This window comes from Lathamus discolor, chromosome 2 (assembly GCF_037157495.1).
Source record: "Lathamus discolor isolate bLatDis1 chromosome 2, bLatDis1.hap1, whole genome shotgun sequence".
Lineage (NCBI taxonomy): Eukaryota > Metazoa > Chordata > Aves > Psittaciformes > Psittacidae > Lathamus > Lathamus discolor.
This window is the reverse complement of record NC_088885.1, coordinates 134,666,626-134,690,916: the sequence shown is the minus strand read 5'-3', so window position 1 is coordinate 134,690,916 and position 24,291 is coordinate 134,666,626. Positions and strand designations below refer to the sequence as shown.

The following is a 24,291-nucleotide window of genomic DNA, read 5'->3' as shown; positions in this document are numbered from 1 at the left end:
GATTATTAAAGAAACTTAAAAGCATGAACGTCCTTCTTGAATCTTGCTGAGGGGTGAATACTGAATGGTTTATTGCACTTAGGATTTTTTCACTTGTCTTTTTAATGGGATTTTTTTATTGACCTTTTAATAAAATGATGACACAGTGTTATCTTAAAGTCAGTTTCAACAATGTTAACTCCCATACATCTGGCTTTTATTTCATGAGAGAGAGAAACAGACAGAACTTGCATACTCAGGGCTATAAAGACTTCTGAACACTTTTAACTGATTATGTAAATGAGAATTTCCTACAACTCTTACTAATTGAAGGTGACCTTATCTGCATTTGAACAGGCCAAGCTGAATGGCTGCAAATGAGTCTTGCATCTGATTTTTCCAGGGGCCCTGGTGGCAGGTATAATTCATGGTCTGTAAGAACTGGTGCTGAAGCTGAAAAACTTAACTCTTGGACCAACAAAGTATGTGATGGGGAAAAGTGTCTGCGACTCCTCAAGGCTGTTCCCCAAACATCACTGCTGCATCCATTATCAAATGTGTCTCTTCAACCACTTCTACAGTTCAGCAGTCATTTTTGGAACAGTCCAGACATTCACTTTTTGAATGCAAACTGAAACCCTGAAAGGTGGAAAATTGCCTGAGTCAAAGGCAGTGACAGAATAACGTTAAATGACAGAATTCCTTGTTATAATGCCTACTCTTTCTCATTGTCCCTCCATTTTTTGCCCCTTCACATCATCTGCCCTAGGTCATTCTCTCTTAATGGACAGCTTGATAACTGTGTTTTAAACAGCCTTTCATACTGCTTAGCAAGTTGAATTCATGTTCTCTTTTCAAAATTCATATTGAAATCCATTCTGGTCCTTGTTTTTCTGCAGTATCCTCAGCAGTGTGGCAGTGATATAGTAAGGGAGTGGTTCAGAGGCTTTCAATGTTGTGGTCATGAGAACATTGCTGTTATTCCTATTGACATGAGCAACACAGCTGCAAATGGACTACAAGTGAAAATGGTAAAGTATTTAGCTGCTGAATTTATTTTCAGTTAGAAATGGGCACCTGAATAGTGAGAAAATTATTGTTCAATGTGATTTATGCAGCAGCTTTCAAGAAGCCTGTGACAGAACGTAGAAATGACATAAAGAGCATGGATTTCAGTCTAACATAGTATTTCCTTCTCTATTACAAACACCCTCTGAGGCTCCATTGTTCTTGACATTCCGTTTGAAAAGAATGCTCATCTAGGCAGGAAAACTATAATTTCTTGTCACTGATTATTTCATTTACTCAGAAATAATAACATGCTGCTTTAAACAGAGTCATGAACAAACCTAGGAGTTCTTTTTCTGTATACAAACAATTTTGAGCTCCCTGCAGTATGCTACAGAAATAATTGAAGAAGTTTGAAATATATTTAATAGTACAGCAGTAAGGTGCACACCAGAGGGCTGTTTCTGCTTCTCAGTACTCAGGTTTATAGTTGGCACCTGTTAATCATTTCAGTGGGTGTGTATGCCAAGGATGCTTCTGCTTAGACCTATAATCTGGTAATGCTGAACATGTTATTTGCAGTATTTGCTGGATGACTCACATCCAGATGCCAGCACTCCACTCACGATAAGCACCTGAGGCAGAGGGTACGGCCAAATGCATTCACGTCATGACAATGTGATAATTTTTCAAACTTGTGCTCTCAGTTTGCTTCCTGAGTACTAAATGCAGCCATTTTGCATGTCTGGCTTTGTGTCAAAAAATGTTTTCTACCTAACATGAGCTATTTTTAGAGTACTGTTGTAAATATTCCACTGAGCAGTCCTGATCACTGCAATGTTGATCATACCTGTCGCTCAGTGACAGAAGCTTTAAGCAAATTCACTTCAATGAACCATGGCAGAAGTGCCTATTTGTGATACCTCTGGAAGACGCTCAAAATGTAGAAGTTTAAAGCAGCTGTGATCATGCTCTTGTTCTGCCCACCCCAGTCAGGTGTGAACTGTGGCCAGCCAGGGAGGAGGGAAAGTTAAAGCTATTCCACCCATCCACTGGTGTGAATTCACCAGTCCACAGCCCCATCCACTGACCTGACAGATACTGTTCTCTGGAAGAAAAGGCACCTCTACGCAGAGGTAGCAGCAGAAGATCTGTATATTTTCTCTGGACCACAAGAAGAGGCATCTCTTCAATACAGGAATTATATATAAATCATGGACTCTAGTGTCTAAAGAAGTTATTTTATTGAGGAATCCAATATATGAAAGACTTTCTGAACTAACTTAATTTAGCAAATTTATTGCCATGAGTATCATAGCTGGAGAAGGATAGCACTTTCTTCTTCAGATCTCTCTTCATTCTCAGATATGAGAGACTTATTTCAGAGGCTTAAACCAACCCTTTTTTTTTGGGTCCCATTTGCACATCTTTTTGCTAAATTTGGTTTCAGGGAGGAAAGTTCAAGGCTGGTATCTCCTATTGTTAAGTAGAAGCATATAATTTGTAACTGAAAGGAATTAAATGTTACTTAGACTGTGCAACTGAATAGACATGCATGGAAAATCTCAGCCAAAAAGATGTAAGCTCTTTGCAACAAGAGAGCCTGTATACCATCCCACTTCAAGTCAGCAAAATGAGACATGTGCCCCAACACTAGAAAAGGGAGAGGAGGAAGAAGAGGTAAAAGTGGGAGAGAGCTCCCGGGACTGGTCCTTGGGAAACCAGACTTGCTGCTGCCCTGAGGACACCTCTGCTCTTCAACCCCAGGGCTAGCTGGGCTCTGCAGCTTCTGGGCTTCTAAAGGCAGCAACCAGCTTGGCTCTCTGGGCCGTGACATGCTTTGTGTGTGGCAGGACTACAGAACAGAATAAAGGTTTGGTTTTTTTTTTCCTGACTAACAATTTATCTGAAAAAGAAACCCAAAACTAGTCCTTTGATAGGCAGTGATTCACAGGGATGTGATGACTACATAGCTGGCTAGCCACCTTAATCATCCAAGCTGTAACAGTCTCTGTGTTGCTAAAAGTATCTTAATGATACTATGAAAAGTTGCAGTGCATGATAAAATCTGTAGATAGCTGTACAAGGGCTGCAGAGCTACGATTTTTGAGGAGATGTGAGGCAATACCATGGTCGTTCTTTTTGCCACAAGGAGCAAATTTCAGAGTTTTCACCCTGTAGAAGCTGATGTTTCAAATTCTAGCTCTATCCCCAATTATTAATTTTTAACTGTGTTTAAATCATTTATTATTATACAAAATTATTTATTGATATACAAAATGTTTATTTTGTTTATTAAACTCCTTGGAAACGCACATGTTGATAGACATAACAAACCTGCAAAGATAGACATACCAAACCTGAAGTGAAAAAGCAGTGGAAATAACACTAAAAAAGTCGTCTTTATTTTTCAAATGGAAAGTCAGCAAACCTAGTCACCTATTAATCTTCCTATTTAATCTGCAAAATAATCTTGTGCTCCAACCTGCTCCTAAAAATAGCACTTAGGAGAGTATGTTAAGAAACATAATGCTTAAGGTTGCAAGACAACTTTACTCTACCTTACACTTCTCGGATATTGCCTTTGTAACAGTCTGCAATTTCTGAAAACATAAAATGTTTCTTGTAGTTAACATCATTAGCTCGCTTCTATCTTCAGGTGGCTTTGAGCTTCAGTCCCTGATAGCCTTTGGCTTGAGCTGTGTATATTGACTTATACTTGTGTCATTATAGTACTAATTGCTAAGCAGCCAAAATAAGTGTTTCATGTTCACTTTGACAGAGGAGTTAGTAACTGGGATGCCTCAAGACAGCAGAACATGCAGGCCTTCAGCCTCAAAATTACTTCAGACATGACCTGTAGACCATATCTTCCATGAGCTGTGTTTTGTCACCTTCCCTCTCAGCCCCAGGAAAGACTTCTGGTGCCTTTACAGCACCTGCATTTGCTTCCTCATATCAAATGTATGTCGAATCAGGAGGCAAAGATGAGCAATTCCTCTTGCGCATAGCCGTGCCCTCATGTTGATCTAAGTCATATCGTGGGGGCTTGACTCCTGCTCAACACACTGTCAGAATCTATCTTGGCCTTCTGATACCTTCAACAGATCTTAAGATCTTGCTTTTATTGTGGTTATTTCTGGGCTGTCTGCAAAACCCTTAAACCATTATGAATAAGGGGAGAAGGATCATTGGTACAACTCTAGGTTGAAGCTTAAGTCTTTAATACTGCTCTTGATTTCTTGCCTATACTTTTTAAAGATCTTTAAATACAAGACACTGCTTTGCAGTAGATCCAAGTGCTAAGTGCATGCTAGAAAACGAGAACCTGGAGACCTGGCTGTAACAGCTCAGACCTAATCACTGCTGCTTCAATGCAAAGCCTTTTTTTACACTGACAGAGTGAGGGCATCTGAGTAGGGCCCTCCATAACAGCTTATTTATACTATTTAATGGCATGTGATTGAATACTGATTGCCCAAAGGTTTCATGAGATCCTGGAAAGCAGAAATAGAAGTGACTTTCAGTGGAAGCCAAATGCCTAATTGGCTTTCAGCTTTAATTTGAAGTAATGACAATACTGGAAACTTCACTGAAGGAAGACTAGTTTAAAGCTACTCCCCTAAAGCAGTTACCTTGTGCTACTTAGATGTCAGGAATGTTAGTTGTAAGGCCTAATGAAAGTGTTCTACTGCCTCTTTATGTAGCTTTTGAAGCACAGTATCTCTGAATAATCAGAAGTTGCTTGTTTTAGTGAAAAATATTAAAATTTAATGTATTAATTAATCTCGGTATTATCTCCCTTGCCTTCATTAAAAAACAGGAGACTGGCATTCACTGGGTCACCAAAATGGCCCTTGGTCCAGTGTCCTCTTGTTTCTTTGTGGTCACTGGAGGCTTTTAAAAAACCAACAACTTATATTAAGGCCTTGTGAACAGGTATGAGCTGGTCTGCCCATGAGGGAAATTTCTGTGTAATTCTATGTTTAGTTGGCCTACAAACTAATAATTATATTGGCTTATGGCTCAGTGGATGGAAGACCTCACCCCAGATGTAATTGTTTAGAATTTACCTTTTTGATTGATAGTTCTTACAAATGTAATTTTTATATTAAAAGACCTTCAAGGAATCACAGAATCCCAAGGGTTGGAAGGGACCTAAAAAGATCATCTAGTCCAACCCCCCTGCAAGAGCAGGGTAACCTACAGTACATCACACAGGAACTTGTCCAGGCGGGCCTTGAATATCTCCAGTGTAGGAGACTCCACAACCCCCCTGGGCAACCTGTTCCAGTGCTCTGTCACTCTTACAGTAAAGAAGTTCTTCCTGATGTTAACGTGGAACTTCCTATGCTCCAGTTTACACCCATTGCCCCTTGTCCTATCACTGGATATCACTGAAAAAAGCCTAGCTCCATCATCCTGACACCTACCCTTTACATATTTGTAAACATTGATGAGGTCACCCCTCAGTCTCCTCTTTTGCAAGCTAAAGAGACCCAGCTCCCTCAGCCTCTCCTCATAAGGGAGATGTTCCACTCCCCTAATCATCCTTGTGGCTCTGCGCTGGACGTAAAACATTGTAGCGGTACTAAAATATGGGTAAAATAAAACCCTTCCTTTTTACATGGACACAGTACTTCACCTAATTTGGTTGTCTGCATAGTGATAGCATCAATATCATGCCCAGTATACATTTGTTTCTGGTGGTATTACAAGGAAAAATGAATGGACATTAAAAAATCAGGCAATCCATTTGTATGGCATGTCTTTACTGGTACTAGTTTAATATTTAGGTTTCATGCAAAGGTAATACAGATTTTATGAATTAGAAAAAAAAAATAGCCACAAAGAAGTCTACATGTAAGCACATTCATAAATTGCAGAATATATGTCCAAATGCTGTACTGAGGAAAGATCCTTAGATAATGCAAATTTTCAGTAAAAGCAATGATCTGCCCCAAATGAATAACCTGCACTTCAGGCTCTAGACAAACTGCAAATATAAATTCATCCTGGCATAATGAATTCCTGTTCAACTTGGAAACTTCAAGTGGTGAAACTCCTACTGGTCTCTTTTCCTGGTGATTATGGTCACTGTACCAAACAGTAAGGTGCAGAGATCATAGTCAGTTAGGCAGACACAACCTCAATTACTGGGAAGTTAAACCCTCTATTATTTGCCCCGCTGTCACACTCAAAATGGTAATTGCTTATTTTAGCAGTCTTCCATAGGCTTCCGTAGTTTCCATATGCTTTGTAACAGGTATGACCTTAGACTGGCTTGGTCTTTTTCAAAGTTAATAATCTTCTAAGTAAGTAAGTCTCTCTTCAACAAGATTGACATTAGGACCCTTGTAACAGGGAGTTCAAAAAGTGTTAAGCCGGTGTAAGTTTTATATGCTTTGAATATTTTTTTGAAAGATTGCTGCAGCAGAGCTGAGAACTCAGACTGACTGAGCTTGTGGCCCATCAATATCATCTCAAGGCAACCTGTCCTTTTTTATCTTCAGGCTTTGAAGAACAAAGACTCATGCACACAGCAGACAGCGAGGTTTTGAATGCTGGCAGAGCTATAAGACTTAGTGCAGGTGGAAACAACCTGTTTGGTCTTGTGACAAGATGAGTATGAAATCTTGAGATACTCCAAGAAATGGTCTAGTGGATCATGACATGCTTCCCTAGCCATCTGTCCTAAGCATTTACATGTAGCATAAATCATTGTGTAATCTCAATGCTTACAAAATATTTCAGGGATAGGGAACTACAGTCTGCATTTTGTAAATAGTGAAGCAAAGAGAAGATAAATGATTTGCCCAGAATTTGACAGAATCTGTATTTAAACTGGGTAAGAGAAACAAAATAGTCTGTGCAAATCTTCTCCTACTAGAATCACAAATGGGTAGAATTTCTCACCCTCCCCTACCAAAACCCACCCACAAACTACTTGAGATTTATAGGCACAAACCATGATTCTCATTTCATTCCCTAGGGTAATTTGCAAGTAAAACTATCATGAAATAAGTGGTTTGGGGATTGTTTGATATGCACATGATTCTCCTGATGTCTACGTTACAAAACTTTCCAAGGTTCAATGAACATTTTGCTACTTTTCTTAACCAGATGGTTAATTTGAGACATTTTACATAACCTGCCCTTTTCAGCAAATGCCAGTGAGTAAAGTTTTTGCCTCCTTATTATATCTGCTTCATGTGATTTTTGCTGGAAAGCTATATTAACAAGAAATTTATATTGGGAAATTTAGATTGGACATAAGGAGGAAGTTCTTTCCTGTTAGGGTGGTGAGGCACTGGAATGGGTTGCTCAGGGAGGTTGTGAGTGCTCCATCCCTGGTAGTGTTCAAGGCCAGGTTGGACGAAGCCTTGGGTGGGATGGTTTAGTGTGAGGTGTCCCTGTCCATGGCAGGGGGGTTGGAACTAGATGACCTTGAGGCCCTTTCCAACCCCAGCTAATCTGATTCTATTCTATTCTATTCTATTCTATTCTATTCTTACCCTCTTTGCTATGTCCATCTGATATTTGACATGTGCCATCTTGCTGTTTGCCCGATGACAGGGTTCTCAAAAGCTTTCAAAAGTAATAACGTAAAGCCTTCAAAGACTGTTTACCTCTGTTAATGAGCAAGATCAAGCAGTGCAGAATACTTTTCAGCTGCAAAGTCAGGCACTAACCCTTTTATTAGTTAAAGACTTAATAAAAAAAACCCAAACAACCCAAACTCAAGAAGCTTATTACAGAATCATAGAATCATAGAATAGTTAGGGTTGGAAAGGACCTCAAGATCATCTAGTTCCAACCCCCCTGCCATGGGCAGGGACACCTCACACTAAACCATCCCACACAAAGCTTCATCCAACCTGGCCTTGAACACTGCCAGGGGTGGAGCATATATATATATATGTATTATATATAATACAAAGCACACTTTCTTCTGGATGGAAAATGCAATTTTGTAAGTTGTGTGGGTTTTTTGGGGTTTGTTTTTTTTTTATTTTTTTTTTCCTTCCACCTGTTCATTTCCCTGAAATACACCCTTCACAGTACTTATTCTCTGTGATTTTCGTGCCCTGCTTTTTGCCAGGCTTTTCCTGGCAAATGACCTCTATCTCAAATGGCTGGTGTGCCACTTTCATTACCTGTTCTCAGCTAATAACTGTAAGTAATTACATACGTATTACTGAAAAAGTCCTTGATGTGGGTAAACATTACTTAGCAACAACTAAAAACATTGGTGTGTTATCAGTATTGTTCTCAGACTAAAGTTGAAAACACAGCACTGCACCAGCTACTAAGAAGGAGAAAAAATAACTTTTACAACTGAACCCAGGACACTGTAGCATTCAATGAAGTCACACCTATTCTTCAGGTATGCCTATCTCTCCGACAAAAAGAAACATTAATGTTATTCTCACTTTTCCACATATTGTTCAGATCCAGATATTCTCTGCTAAAGAGAAAAAGGTTTAGAAATAAAAATATTTTACAAATGAAAAAAAAAAAAAGCTTTACAAATCAAATGAAAGGAAAAATAAATGTAGAACTTTTTTTTTTTTTATATAAATGTCACATAGTCATCGAGTATATCTGCCCTTGTCAGGATGCTTCCTGACAAATGCAGACAAATGGAATCATGGTAAAATAAAACCACTTTCATGCACATATGTGGTACACAGGAGGAAGACCAAAGCTGTATGAAACAGCTCTGAAATGAGTGTTTGCATTAAAAATTTGCATGGAGGCCCTTAATCTGCTAAGCAAATTCTCATGCTGTTCTAATAAGCACTGTTCATTTTGCTAGGATTAGACAGACTGCATGCTTTGTATTTACTGAAGATCATACTTGTTTCTCAGTCTTTGCCACTGATTTTAAGAAACCTGAGGAAATAAAAATGTTACACTTATTTATTCTGTACAGGGTACCTATTTATTTAGCTATCTTGTGCTTTGAATTTATAGCACATAAGCACTTTTGATAAATTATAAAACTATGGGAAACAAGGGAAATAGTAACAGCCTTCTGTTCTTATCAGGAGGGACATCTCATTTACATTGCTGCTTCTCGTGTGTTGTCTGTTTATCTGGGAAACCCTTTCTCTGTCTTTGTTGCATTCTAACATGTGTTTTCAGGACCTAAATCACATTTATTGGAACATACAGGTATTTCTACAAGGTTTAGAAACATGTCACTTGTACAGTTCAGAGCCATATGCCACAGCCTAGCTTCCCTCATGCAGCATTCTTCTCAGACTTGTTTTCTAAAATCAGCCTGATGTCTTTTTTCCATTCTCAGGTACAGAGAGTAGCACTGTAATTTTAAACAAGGAGCACTTACTCATTGTTGTGTGTATCAATGGTGTGAAAAAGTTCATGTAGTTCTTCTCCACTCAGAATTCCATCAGCAAAGTAAGCTTTGAATTCGTCAAAGGAGAGTTTTCCATCATCTGAAACAATGAAGAAATGGAAAGTGCCTTTATTTTGTTTATAGTTTTGCTTGTTTATTTCACACAATACAAGAGGAAACTATTAAAAACCTCTAGCTCTTCAGACTAAATGTAGAAAATTCACATATTTGATCAAGACACATGAAGAACATGATGCTAAGTGCTGTTGTGTCAGCTGTTGCATCAGAGTTCTCAATTTGCCTGGTATCTCTTCTTCCTTCTTATCCTTCAGGCAAAGTTAGTTTGGTGTTGGTAAGTTTTTATTGACAAATGCACGAATATAGTCCTATCTTTGCCCAGATCCCATTCATTGTCTCCTCTCCCCATCCTGCCATATGCTTTCCTTACTCAGTCCCTGCCCATGTCCTCACATCTTCATGGAAGATCACTGACTAATGTAGTGAGTTTTAAAAGCAAGACTGATAATCAGCAAACAAAAGCCAAAAAAAAAAAAAAAGATCCATCTTTTGCTTTTATTTAGAAGAAATTTAAATGGTTAAAGGGTAGATAAGTAATAATTTATTTAAATTGACTGAGCCTCATGAAGCATAAAGAAAATTCTAAAAGCCTAACACCTTATAACTCTGTTTTAGGTAGCACTAAATTTAAGTTCACATGTCTCTTTCTCTTCCTTCAGTAATATACTGAAACCCTCATAGGGCACTAAACAACTGTAAAGGGTAAGATAAAGATATCCTAAGCACTAGACTAATCTACAACATATTGTGGCCTAATTTCATAGTGGTGAAGAATCTATTATAAAGTCAGTATCTGAATCCTGTAACTATATGCTATACTACAGCATGCAGATTTGAAGAGTAGAGCTCAGGGGTTTCTTCACTCTTTTACTTGCTATTATTTCATCATTTCTTTGACTTGAATATATGGCTTCACATACGTAATCTTCAAGGGGTTTGAAAACTGTACAAACTAACTGTCTGCTTCACCAAAACATTTTGAAATGTTCAATACGAAAAGACAGATTGTAGCTGGAGGTAATCATCATTATGATCAAAATAAAACGTCAAGATGTACAAGAGCTAAAACCAAGGACAGCACAATACTGCCGTGACTACCTAATTGAAAATCCAAATACATTTGCTGCTTGGCACTGGCTACGAAGAAAGAATATCAAACACTGAGCTTGTTGAAACGAGCTTCTTTTCATAGCTCTGTTTCCTTTGATTCATACAGATACAATTGATTGTTTAATCAAACTGCCTCTGCAGCTTTAGCCTTTGCTGGGAATTAGTGATTTGCATGGAAGTTACACACATACTGAAGAAACTAGTGATTTTTTGACGACTTTCCTGAGATGAACATATTATGATTTTGTTCATAGAACAGTCTGGGTATGACACAAACCCTAAAAAATCTGTCTGTCTCTCTTCTTCAGGATCATTTGCTTTACATCAACCCAGAAAACTAATAATCTGCAACAGACAGGTTGGACACTTTAGCTATTTTCTTTACATTTTACCATCCAAGAGCAGACACTGACTTTTGCTTCATTGCTATTTAATCTCAATAACATTTTGAATGTTATCAACACTGACTGACACATCACTGAGCCTGTGGCTGTCAAAACCCAAGGAGGTTTGAACCTATTTGATGACTGGAAAAAGGGAAATATATCCCCCATTTTCAAGAAGGGGAAAATGGATGCCTGGGGAATTGCAGACAGTCAGTGTCAACTCTGTGCCTGGCAAAATCTTGGAGAAGATTCTCCTGGAAGGCATGCTAAGGTACATGAAAAACAACAAGGTGCTTGGTGACAGCCAGCACGGCTTCACTAAGGGGAAATCCTGCCTGAACAATTTGGAGGCCTTCTGTGATGGGGCTACAGAACTGATGGACAGGGGTAGAGCAGTTGATGTCATCTACCTGGACTTGTGCAAAGCGTTTGACGCTGTCCCACACAACATCCTTGTCTCTAAATCGGAGAGACATCAATTTGATGGATGGACCACTCAGTGGATAAAAAACTGGCTGGATGGCCGCACACAAAGAGTTGTGATCAATGGCTCGATGTCCGGCTGGAGACCAGTAACAAGTGGTGTCCCTTAGGGATCGGTGTTGGGACCGGCCTTGTTCAACATCTTTGTTGCTGACATGGACAGTGGGATTGAGTGCGCCCTCAGCAAGTTTGCCGATGACACCAAGCTGTGTGGTTTGGTTGATACGCTGGAGGGAAAGGATGCCATCCAGAGGGACCTTGACACGCTTGTGAGGTGGGCTGATGCCAGCCTTATGAAGTTCAACCACGACAAGTGCAGGGTCCTACACCTGGGTCGGAGCAATCCCAGGCACAGCTACAGACTGGGCAAAGAAGAGATTCAGAGCAGCCCTGCAGAGAAGGACCTGGGGGTGTTGGTCAATGAGAAAATGAACATGAGCCAGCTTCAGTGTGAGCTCGCAGCCCAGAAAGCCAACCGTATCCTGGGCTGCATCAAAAGGAGTGTGACCAACAGGTCAAAGGAGGTGATCCTGCCCCTCTACTCTGCTCTTGTGAGACCTCACCTGGAGTATTGTGTGCAGTTCTGGTGTCATGTCTGGACATGGAACTGCTGGAACAAGTCCAGAGGAGGGCCACGAGGATGATCAGGGGACTGGAGCACCTCCCGTATGAAGATAGGTTGAGGAAGTTGGGGCTGTTCAGCCTGGAGAAGAGAAGGCTGCGTGGAGACCTCATAGCAGCCTTCCAGTACCTGAAGGGGGCCTATAGGGATGCTGGGGATGGACTCTTCATTAGGGACTGTAGTGACAGGACAAGGGGTAATGGGTTAAAACTTAAACAGGGGAAGTTTAGATTGGATATAAGGAGGAAATTCTTTCTTGTGAGGGTGGTGAGGCACTGGAATGGGTTGCCCAGGGAAGCTGTGAATGTTCCATCCCTGGCAGGGTTCAAGGCGAGGTTGGACAGCGCCTTGGGTGACATGGTTTAGTGTGAGGTGTCCCTGCCCATGGCAGGGGGGTTGGAGCTAGATGATCTTGAGGTCCCTTCCAACCCTAACTATTCTGATTCTATTTGGTTACACGCAGACTTCATATGGTTATGTTTACCAAAAAAGAGCTCTGATTCTCCAGGGCATTTCTCTGATTTTCTATGAATGCAACTGCTTTGCTAGTGCAGCTGAGGACTTGGCTGCTGATGGCTCAGGCCACCCATGTGCTTCCTCACTGCTCAGATGAAGTGCATACCCAACCCCTAAGACATGTTCCTTGTGCTGTGTAATTGAAGACATGTTTCATAGCTAGTTTTCTGTTTCAGGTGTCAAGAATGGGTTTTATTTTAAAGGCTGCATTACATATCCTCAGCACTGCTTCCCCTCACTGCCCTCGGAGCACCCACATAAATCCTGCCTGGTTTAAGTGTTTCAGAGCAGCTGAGCAGAAATCTCCATTACAGATGCTTCAATCTGTGCCTGTGTGGCAAAATGACGGGACAGATGATTCGTGAAAGACAGACTTCTCTGAAGCCATGCATCCGTCAGACAAATCAGCCTTCAGCTCATTATCTCAAAGAAGTTGTTCTGCAGCTCTTGCTTGCTTCTGTGTGTCTGCTCTGATGTCTGTCAAAAGCAGGGTTTCTTCAAAACCAAGCACAGTCGCCCCTTCTCCTTGGGGCCAAACGCTCCTGACTGGCAGATAAAATCATAAGTGATCAAATGAATATCCCTATGTAGTGCTTGCAAGGTTAGGAATATATTTACACACTGTTTTAGGGGAGCAATTGCATTCTTACATTTATTTCTGTAAAACTCACCTCTCTATTGAATAGATGGTTTTATGCATAAAATACGATCTAGTGATATCCCCTAGCCAGTCTGCTCCGGAAACACAAGTAGTCTCTAGGACACATTTTTAATGGCTTACGGTTGCCTTATACACAGAGAGAATGAAGCAGTGGGGACACACAGAGGACAGCAGACACAAATGGATGGGAGCAGATACAAAACACTGAAAAACACCTGATTCATTGGCATATGATACATAGGCTGGTATCAGACCAAGGAAGACCTGCCAAAATAAGAAGGTTCAGTGTGCCAAAGAGTATGCTTATAACATGTGACTAGTTCCCAGGTATAAAAAGTTGCATAAAAAAAGGCTCAGACATAGACTGAAGCTTTAAAGATTCTAGGCAAATGCACTAAACTTTTATTGACTCTGGTCTGTATTAAGTGTTGATAAAACCAGAAATAATAATTTTGATCCATTACTGCAGCTGTTATGCTGCGAAAGCTTAGTACATGCAACCGAGTGGTCCCAGGTAGACTAAGTGAACAGGGAGACGGTTTAGGTTTAAAAGCAGGCATTTGATCTTTATAGAAATAATTTTTTGGAATCTGGAGCACAGAGTCCAGCCCTGCAGCACCTGAAGGACCCAGGGAGGTGGCATGGGGAATGCCACCCAAAGCAGAGCCTGGGCTGTGAAACAGGATCCAGAGTGGTGCCTGCAAGAGATCCAGATGGTCAGGAAGCAAATAGCAACCGCTGCTGCCTATGAAACCAGGGAGGTAAAAAATCTTGATTACAAAAGACTGAATTTGGTAGCTCCAGTTTCTGGTATTTCTTTGCTCCCCCCCTTGCAGGCTAGGGACAAGGTTTTACTTTTTGAGAGGAATCTAACGAGTCTGATTTAGTTTTAAACAGCAAAAGCAATGAAATAAATTAAGAACTTTGCGTTTAGCTGGAATTTTTCCACAGCAGTTCTGTGTGAAATCCACATGCTCTCCTTTGAATGCATGGAGTTTTGTAAAGTAAACCTGACAAGTATTACCTTTTGACATGCAAACCTGAGACTCCTCCTTTCCAAAAAGGCCAATGTGCAACATCTCACCTTTATGAAATTACTTCTTTCCCCTTGGGGTTCTCTGCTGCTTTTGTCAGTATTATGCACCATGTATTTCTTAGAAATGTGATATTCCTTCCCTGTGTCTTGTGCTCCCTCCAAGAAAATTGCACGACCTTTTCAGTTATGTGAGGAGTGTGGATCTTCTCTATACAGTGCGGAGCTGATCACCCATGACATAAGAACTATAGATTGAGTGTATGAAGACCCTCTGGGAAGCTGTGCACAGTGATATTTCCAGAAACAGGAAGGTAACAGAATGATTTACATACCTGAGCTGGCAAAGAAAGAAGCCACCACCACAAAAGAAACAACATTTGTACAGCTTCTTTCAAATAGGGCAGGGACTGATAAAGGAGCTTCTCAATTAAACCCTGCTGTCATAAATCACTGTAGTATTTTTAAGTAACAGCAATTCAGCAGGATTTCTTGGCTCTTTTGATCTCTTATTTTATATTGTCTTTGCAGAACCACTGTCTGCCTTTGTTGTGGAAGGCTAACCTGAAGTTCCACAGTCCCTAAATTCCTGTCTCCTATAATACTCTTATTTATCAGCTTAAGTCATTTTTTTGGATGGATGCTGTCAAGGAAGTGTATAGTAAAGTTTTTGGTGCTAATTTTTTTTGGGTTGTTTTAATCTCACAGAGAGAAAAAGTACAGCAGCACTGAGAGAGTCCTATTAAAAGTGTATGAGAGAGCTTAACAGGGCCATGTCATGGACAGTAACTTAGTATTTGTTACTGTAAGCCAATACTTGTTTTCCCATTACTCAGAAGCGTGACACTGAAAATGTATCCTAGTCATTACCAAAAGCTTGAAATCTGTGTTGACAACAGTGTAAACATGTTAGGCAAGTCCTCTCATATCCAATAACCTTTCAGAGAAGGTACTTCCCAGCCTTAAACTTCCTTCCCATTAATGTGGCACAAGCCCGTGCAGTGCTGGATTAGCAAAGTGGAAGTCCCATGGGCAATTGGCAGTTGAGCAAACACAATTAAGCACGTAAGAGCTGAAACAATTTCAAGTTCATGGACTTAAATTAACAGAACTGAAGTGGCTGAACTTAGCCACTTTTCTCCCAACACTATGTTGTAACGCATCCACATATAGGTACGAATGCCAGTGACCAAAGTCTCGGCAGCTGATGTGGTTTCAAACGGTGCTGGTACAAGCATGTTTGTCACTGACTGTGTGAGCTGTTTCCCCTAGTTTTTATAGCAATGTATAAGTAATAAGCTGTGGGGTAAACCCTGTGAGGCCTGCAAGTCTTCCTGACCATGAAGGTGCTGCGGATCCACCGCAGCTGGAACAGAGCATGAGCTCAAATTCCAGGGCATGAACATGAAGCTGTAGGGGCCCTTTTCTCCTTGCCATCCCAGCCCTCATCTTGGGATTCGGCTTGTACCACCACTGCCTTTGCAAGCCACTGGCAAGCTGACTGAGGGGAATAACAAAAATACTCCCAAAAAAACTCCCAGAGTGATGGATTTTGTGGCTCCTGAACTCTCTGACGGAGCCTCTCGTGGGAAGTGCCAGTTGCTGCACGAGCTGGGGGTGGAATGGCAACTGGGGGTGGGATGTTCGGGTGAGACTGCCCTCTCAGCAGGAGTAAACAGCTATTCAACAGTCTCAGACATACTACCAAACCATACAGAAGCCCCTTACTGTCCAATAGTTCTCCCTTGAAAGTTATTCTGATTTTCATAATGGTGTCCATATGCTTTCAAATACCTGAGAGTACACTTTATTGAACCTGCACAATACCTGTTTTCTGAGGATTGATTGGGGATTACTTGTCAGGGTTAAACCTGTTTGAGACGTGGGTTTAACACTGTTCAATGCTTCCAGGAAAAGACAAAAGTCTAGCCAGTGCTTCTGCAACTGTATTTTGGTATTACAGTACTAAATAACTGCTTTTTATTACAAGGAAACTTGTGTTTCCTTCTTGCCCTGCAAGAGCTAACTCTGGTTATTGAAGTATAAATACTATTATGGTAACTGCAGAGCTACAGAAGCTCTTCATAGCCTCAAACATACCAGATCTCGTGGTCTGTGTGATGCAGAGACAGGCTAGAGGCTTCATTTCTCTGCTGGGGTATGTGGCACAAAACCAAAAATGCAACTTGTCCAAAACTGTGCAGCAATTCTGAGAGGAAAAAGGGAGTCAGTCATGTTCCAGACCATGACCATGTATACAGCAAAAAAATCCAGTAGTTACACTTGTCCTTACAGCAAGGACCTTTCCCTGCTGCATGGGAGCATCTGTGAAGCCTTACAGTACTGTGCTGTATGTGGGCAAAACTTCTGACGAAGAACATAACAAAAACTCACAACTTTTGTGTTACATATTGAGCTCAAGGGTTTATCCTGCCTACTGATATGCCAAACAAATACATAACTGCAAAATGTAGGAAACAAGTCTGATTGCTGGATATAGCCTATGGTGTTCTTAAAATGTCATGAGATGGAGCTACTAACAAGCATTTCAAACCTTGTGAACAAAATGTCACTAAGACAACACCCACGTCCACCCAAAGTGCAAATCAAAAACACACCAAATTGTGAAAGCACAAGATCTGCCCTTAAAGAATTCATAGGGAGGATCAGTGCACAACAGAATACATTGCATGAGGGATGTCTGGTTTTCATGTTAGGATGTTTAAAGCATGACTTAAAATGCTGAATCGATGATGGACGGGTTTTTTTCCAAAGGGAGAGAGGAAGACACAGTCTTACCATTCTTGTCTGCTCTTCTTAATATCTAAACAAAAAGAGAGAGAGAACAGAATCACTCTTTTTTTTACGGGTTAATAGCACACAATATAATTTAGTGAGCAACTGTACTTTGATGTCAACCTTCCTTCAGATCACTGCTTTCCTTAACCCCTCCTGTGCTATGTGCACTGAAAACCAGAACCATAATCAGAGCTGGCTTTTATTTTCTAGTTTGTGCATGGCTTATAAGGATGATGTTCAGGCACAAAACCTGATACTGTATGGCTACCATGATACTGAATTCAAGGTTGAGAAAGTGGCTTAAGGAAGCAGAGTAAGGATGAGAGCTGGGAGGATGCGCTGAGCATCTGAGATGGTGAGAAAGACTCAGGGGTTTGTGGGTGGAGGGAACAAAGGTGTAAGTCAGGAGAGGAGCCGGATGGCATTAAGGGATCACACTGAGTGTGGGAGGCAGCGAGATCAAATGTGTGAGAGCTGATGTGAGAATTTCTCTGATAGCAAGTAGAAACCAGATGAAAAAGCAAGGGGAGAAGGAAAACACAGAGGTTTATAAGCTGGGAAGGCAAAGGAGCATGAGGGTGCCTGCTGTAGATCCTTCCCTGCAATACTTCTGCCATGAAAACTGTGCATGATGCCAGCTTACCCTCATGGTGTGCAAGCTGCCTTTTCTCCCCACTGTAAATGGCACCTGCTGGGGAAGCCATTTAAATATGCAGGCAGTCTGCAACTCCTTGTGCAGTCTGAGAAGAGGATGCCGAGGGGTGCACCCTGTGAGCAGAGGTTGCAAAGCCTTCCAAGCAGCCCTGCCATCGGTGGCGGGACGCAGCCACAACCCACCCAGGATTGTATGCAGGTGTACTGCCTTGCCTTATGCTGGTGAGACGCTGGCATGCCCACCAGTCCCTGCTGCAGTCCCACTGCAGGTACCATGACATTAGTCCACACTTAGGAGAAGGGATCAGGCACAGGGAGTGGAAACAACAGAGGGGGTCTCCTCCAGTTTCTTTGCTCTCCAGATGAGGTAGGTCTGGGGTGGCATGGGTCACCATGTGGCACTTCAGATACGTGCAGTTGCCATCCGCTGTCACACTGCTGTGCCTCTGGATGTAGACTCCATCACTACTCCAGCCTGAACTTCAGTGGGGAGTTGTCTGGGCAATGCTCCCAGTTTACACAAGGGAAGAAAGCAAATCTCCCAAATATAGTTTCTATTGTTGCTACGAATATCAGTAAAGAGTTTCAAAATGGGCACGTATATTTTTGAGAGCTGACAGCAGTGGAAACACTTAGTATAAGATAAACTCCTAGTTTTATTTAAAAAGCTTCTCCAGCACGTGCCATAACTGCTCTGCTCCTAGAGGTGAAACCAAGTGAGAAACCCAAGGACTGAGGTGCCAAGCACTGTTAGAGCATCTTCGTGACTGTGTTCTATAGGGGAAAATTGTTGGGGAGCTAACAGAACTGTTACCCATATCCAGGACTTCACTAATGGTCTCTAAGCTGAACTTTGCACTGGACCAAGTTTACAGCACATAAAGTATGAAATTAAGTTACTAAGATGCAGCTCAATTTTCAGTATGAGGATTGGACTATTTAGGGGTTTCAAACTTCTACTCTTAAAATGGAAATTTTATCCTAATGAGAGCTAAAGACTAAATGCAGAGCAAATGAAAGACCAGTAAAAGCATTATTTGAATAAAATAAAACCTGTCTATAATCCTTAACAGGTAAAACACAGTCCCACATTCCTGGCAATTTTGACTGGATTCTTGGGGGGAACTGTTGTTGGTCTTTCTCCCATCTCACTGGCAAGCAGCCTGGTTTCCTTCTGAGATGTGATAGCTTTCTTCTGCCCAGTTACACTCAACAAAAGGGAACAGCAGGTGCCCCCAGGTAGATGCGAGCACTGAAACTGTCCTCCTTGCCTCACAGGTGCCTGGGCTGAGCTGCCCACTATGTCCTATGGGAAAGAACAAGGTGTGCTTTAGGAGGGAGATAAATATACCCAGCATGGGCCTGAGCAATATTAACAGATGACCAGTGACTTGTGCCATGAGTAGCAAGGAGCCACATGGGTGATACAGCCACACCAGGTGACGCAGCCCACACCCTGTGCAAGGCTTCTAGATCACCAAGAGTGCTGGCTGTTCTGGCTTGGCTTATGGGTGGACAGGACTAGGTCAGCCGTAGCAGCTGAGTTTCAACCAACTAGAAGTGCTCCGTAAATATGGGTCAAAGGTGGCAAAGGTTTCTGTAGAAGTAGTTTTTTGATTTTATTTTTAAATTAATTTTAATTAATTTTTATGTATTTATCATTATCTTAAATTTTAATTATTTTTCATAATTTGTTTTTAAAACCTTTTTTTTTTTTTTTTTTAAATTAAGATGTTAAAATCGTTTGGGCACTTGATAGGGATTTTGACACAAAACCAGGGAGGAGATATTCTGACAATGAGCAGTTTCCTAACCCAGTGTGCTGAGCTAAATTGGGGAGTTGGCTCAAGCTAATGTTTCTTAAGTCTTTCCTGGCTACTTTGGTTTCTCTTCTGTCTTTCTGATGGATGCCTGTAATTCTCCGATTTCTCTTACAAGTGGTATTTACATTGAGAAAAGCTGCATTTTCCTTATACAGTTGAATGGAAATAAAAAGCAACAAAGAGTCTAATTTAAATGCTTTCTCATGGAGTCTTGAGAAATTGGGAGATGAGCAGATGGGAGCTCCTTGAAATAATTTGTGGAAAATGTTGGGGAAGTTAATGTGGGCACATTAGAGAAGCTAGATGAAGGATCCTTTAATATAGTACTGATATTGTGGACTAACCCTGGTACAAGAGTTGGTCTTAAGTAGATCTAAGTTGGTAGTAGAGCTGGTCTGAACATACATAGATCTCACCAGGGACAGGTGAGATGCAGGGGATACCTTGGAATCTTTGGGTGGGAGTTTGCCTTTTCTCAGGACTTGCCTCAGACCAAGGACATGCTCTGAGCTGGGCATATTTAGACCAAAACTTCACAGCTGCATCTTGTGAGATGCTGAGCCCTTGGTCGTGGTCTAGCCCAGTACTCCTGAGGGGTAGGATGGCACCTTGCTGGGCTACCCCTCAAACGGCTGAGGGGCTTAGAGGCACATCAACCCTGGGCACCTCGAATCACAGAATCACAGAATCACAGAATCCCAAGGGTTGGAAGGGACCTAAAAAGATCATCTAGTCCAACCCCCCTGCAAGAGCAGGGTAACCTACAGTACATCACACAGGAACTTGTCCAGGCGGGCCTTGAATATCTCCAGTGTAGGAGACTCCACAACCCCCCTGGGCAACCTGTTCCAGTGCTCTGTCACTCTTACAGTAAAGAAGTTCTTCCTGATGTTAACGTGGAACTTCCTATGTTCCAGTTTACACCCATTGCCCCTTGTCCTATCACTGGATATCACTGAAAAAAGCCTAGCTCCATCATCCTGACACCTACCCTTCACATATTTGTAAACATTGATGAGGTCACCCCTCAGTCTCCTCTTTTGCAAGCTAAAGAGACCCAGCTCCCTCAGCCTCTCCTCATAAGGGAGATGTTCCACTCCCTTAATCATCTTTGTGGCTCTGCGCTGGACTCCTTCAAGCAATTCCCTGTCCTTCTTGAACAGAGGGGCCCAGAACTGGACGCAATATTCCAGATGCGGCCTCACCAAGGCTGAGTAGAGGGGGAGGAGAACCTCTCTTGACCTACTAACCACTCCCTTTCTAATGCACCCTAAGATGCCATTTGCCTTCTTGGCCACAAGAGCACATTGCTGGCTCATGGTCATCCTCCTATCCACCAGGACCCCCAGGTCCCTTTCCCCTTCACTACTTTCCAGCAGGTCAACCCCCAACCTGTACTGGTACATGGGGTTGTTCTTCCCCAGATGCAAGACTCTACACTTGCCCTTGTTAAATTTCATCAAGTTTCTCCCCGCCCAACTCTCCAGCCTGTCCAGGTCTCGCTGAATGGCAGCACAGCCTTCTGGTGTGTCAGCCACTCCTCCCAGTTTTGTGTCATCAGCAAACTTGCTGAGGGTGCACTCAGTTCCCTCATCCAGGTCATTGATGAAAATATTAAACAGCACCGGTCCCAGCACCGACCCCTGAGGAACTCCACTAGTCACAGACCTCCAGCTAGATTCTGCGCCATTGACCACAACTCTCTGCCTTCTTCCTTTCAACCAGTTCTCGATCCACCTCACTACTTGATCATCAAGCCCACACTTCCTTAGCTTATCTATGAGGATGCTGTGGGAGACAGTATCAAATGCCTTACTGAAATCAAGAAAAACTACATCTACCGCTCTACCATCATCCCTCCACCTAGTCACTTCCTCATAGAAGGCTATAAGGTTGGTCATACATGACTTCCCCCTCATAAAACCATGTTGGCTGTTCTTAATGACCCCCTCATCCTTGATATGCCTAGTGATGGAGTCAAGAATAAGTTGTTCCATCATCTTTCCAGGGATGGAGGTAAGGCTGACCGGTCTATAATTACCCGGGTCCTCCTTCTTGCCCTTCTTATAGATTGGTGTGACCTTTGCCATCCGCCAATCCTCAGGCACCTCGCCCATTTCCCACGACTTACCAAAGATGATGGAAAGTGGCCTAGCAATGACCTCCGCCAGCTCCCTCAGCACCCGTGGGTGCATTCCATCCGGACCCATCGATTTACAGATGTCCAGTTTGCATAGCTGATCCCTAACCCAATCCTCATCTACCAAAGCAAACTCCTCCTTTGTCCTGACTCCTTCTGGGGCTATAGAAATCCGGGGCCCTCGGGGAGAGTCTGCAGGAGTAAAGACAGAGGCAAAGAAGGCATTCAGCACCTCTGCCTTCTTTATATCCTCTGTCTCCAGGGCACCCACTTCGTTCAGCAGTGGGCCTATATTGCCTCTTGTTTTAGTTTTATTTGCTATGTATTTGAAGAAGCCCTTTCTATTGTCTTTAACCCGACTAGCAAGATTGAGTTCCAAGGAGGCCTTAGCTGTCCTAATTGCCTCCCTACATCCTCTAACAACTGTCCTATATTCCTCCCAAGCGGCCAGCCCCTCCTTCCATAATCCATAGATTCTCCTTTTCCACTTGAGTTTGCCCAGCAGCTCCTTGCTTAACCACGCCGGTCTCCTAGATCCCTTACTTGACTTCCTACTCATTGGGACGCTCCGATCCTGAGCTTGGAAGAAGCGGTCCTTGAATGCTAACCAACTATCTTGAGCCCCTTTACCGCCTAGTACACTTTCCCATGAGACTTCCCTTAGCAGTTGACTGAAGAGGCCAAAGTTGGCCCTTCGGAAATCCAGAACTGTGGCTTTGCTAGGTATTCTATTCCTCCCACACAGGATCCTAAACTCCACCATTTCATGGTCACTGCAGCCAAGGCTGCCATTGACCGACACCACTTCAACCAAACCCTCCTTGTTGGCGAGTACTAAATCTAGCAGCGCTGCTCCCCTAGTTGGTACGTCCACCATTTGCATTAAGAAATTATCATCGATGCACTCGAGGAACCTCCTAGACTGTGAATGACTGGCTGTGTGAGTCTTCCAGCAAATATCGGGGTAATTAAAGTCCCCCACGACGACTAAGGCATGTAGTCGCGAGGCTACTTCCAGTTGCCTGTAGAAAGCCTCATCAACTCCTTCGTCCTGATCAGGAGGTCTGTAATAGACCCCCACAACTGTATCACCCATGCCAGTCAGCCATCCAGGTCTAATGGGATGGGAGGGAACCTGCACAGTTTGGGAAAAACACCTGCGGCGTGAGCAACGCTTCAGTGAAGAGCCCAGAGAAAAAATAAACTATCAGAAATCCAAGCAATGTGTTCTGAAATGTGACAGTGTTTTCACCCAGCACCTCTCCTAACTGCTCCCAAGTGCTAACGGGCTCTCCTCCCACATGCACGCCAGCAGAGGAACCAAACTCATTCCCCTCATGAGCATTTTAAATGCTAAAAACATTAAAAAGGGAAGGAGAAAAAGAGAAAGGGAAAAGGAGAAAAAGGAAAAAGGAAAAAGGAAAAGGGGGAAAGGGAGAAAAGGGGGGAAAAGGGGGAAGGGAAAAGGTGAAGGGAAAAGGGAAAGGGAAAAGGGAAGGGGAAAGGGAAAAGGAAAAGGGAAAAGGAAAAGGGAAAAGGGGAAGGGGAAGTGAAAAGAGGAAGGGAAAGGGAAAGGGAAAAAGGAAAGGGGAAAGGGAAAGCAAACGGAAAAAGGGAAAGGAAAAAGGAAAGGGGAAGAGAAAAGGGGAAGGGAAAAGGGAAAGGGGAAGGGAAAAGGGAAAGGGGAAGGGAAAAGGGAAAAGTGAAAGGGAAAAGGGAAAGGGAAAAGTGAAAGGGAAAAGGGAAAGGGAAAAGAGGAAGGAAAAGGGAAAGGGAAAAGGGAAAGGGGAAAAGAAAAGGAAAAGGAAAAGGAAAAAGGGAAAGGCAAAAGGAAAGGGGAAGAGAAAAGGGAAAGGGAAAAGGGAAAGGGGAAGGGGGAAAGGGAAAACGGAAAGGGAAAAGGGAAAGGGAAAATGAAAAGGGAAAGGGAAAATGAAAAGGAAAAGGGAAAAGGGAAAATGAAGAGGGAAAAGGAAAAGGGGAAGGCAAAAAGGAAAGGGGAAGGGAAAAGGGGAAGGGAAAAGAAAAGACAAAAAGGAAAGCGAAGGGGAAGTAAAACAGGAAAAGGAATGAGAAGAAAAGGAAGGGGAAAGGGAAGAGGAGAAGGAAAGGAGAAGGGAAAAGAGAAAGGGAGGGGAAAGGGAGAAAGGAAAGAAAAAGGAAGGGAGGAAAGAAAGGGAAAGCGAAAGACCCACTGCTCTGCTGTGTTTCGCTCCCTTCCACCCCAGGGAGGAAAGGAGGGGGGAAAAAAGCAAAACATAAAAAAATAAGACACACACGACACGCACCCCCCAGCTGCTGCAGGGAGGAGTGCACGAGAGGGGTGCCGCGTACTCACATCGCGGAAGATGCGCAGCCCCTCTCCCGGCTCCGCCGCCATCCGTCCGCCGCAGCCGTCGCCGCCCCCCGGTCGGGCTGGTGGCTTTGGCGGGGCCGGGCCGCACGCCCCGCCTCGCCTCTCCCCGCCTGTCGCTGGAAAAGCAGCCAGAAGAGGCTGGGGAGGGGCTGCTGCTGCCGCTCGCCCGCGGGGACACGGGGGAGAGTTTGTGCCGTTCTGCTCCGACGGCACCTTGCTGCGCCTTTGAAGTGGGTTCGTGGGGAGACTTGCGCTCTCTCCGTGGCAGACGCTGGGTTCTT

General features: G+C 42.8%; 1 protein-coding gene across 1 annotated transcript in view; it reads right to left on the bottom strand.

Moving 5' to 3' along the window:
• Positions 1 to 24,064, bottom strand: part of NECAB1 (N-terminal EF-hand calcium binding protein 1) — a 53,802-nt gene extending 29,738 nt beyond the window's left edge. Inside the window, exons 1-3 of the mRNA XM_065669415.1 lie at positions 23,993 to 24,064; positions 17,038 to 17,062; positions 9,341 to 9,449 (exon numbers count right to left, since the gene is read on the bottom strand). Coding sequence (XP_065525487.1) covers positions 9,341 to 9,449; positions 17,038 to 17,062; positions 23,993 to 24,034 — 176 coding nt within the window. The 5' untranslated portion in view covers positions 24,035 to 24,064. The remainder of the gene's footprint in view (positions 1 to 9,340; positions 9,450 to 17,037; positions 17,063 to 23,992) is intronic.
• Positions 24,065 to 24,291: the final 227 nt, after the last annotated feature.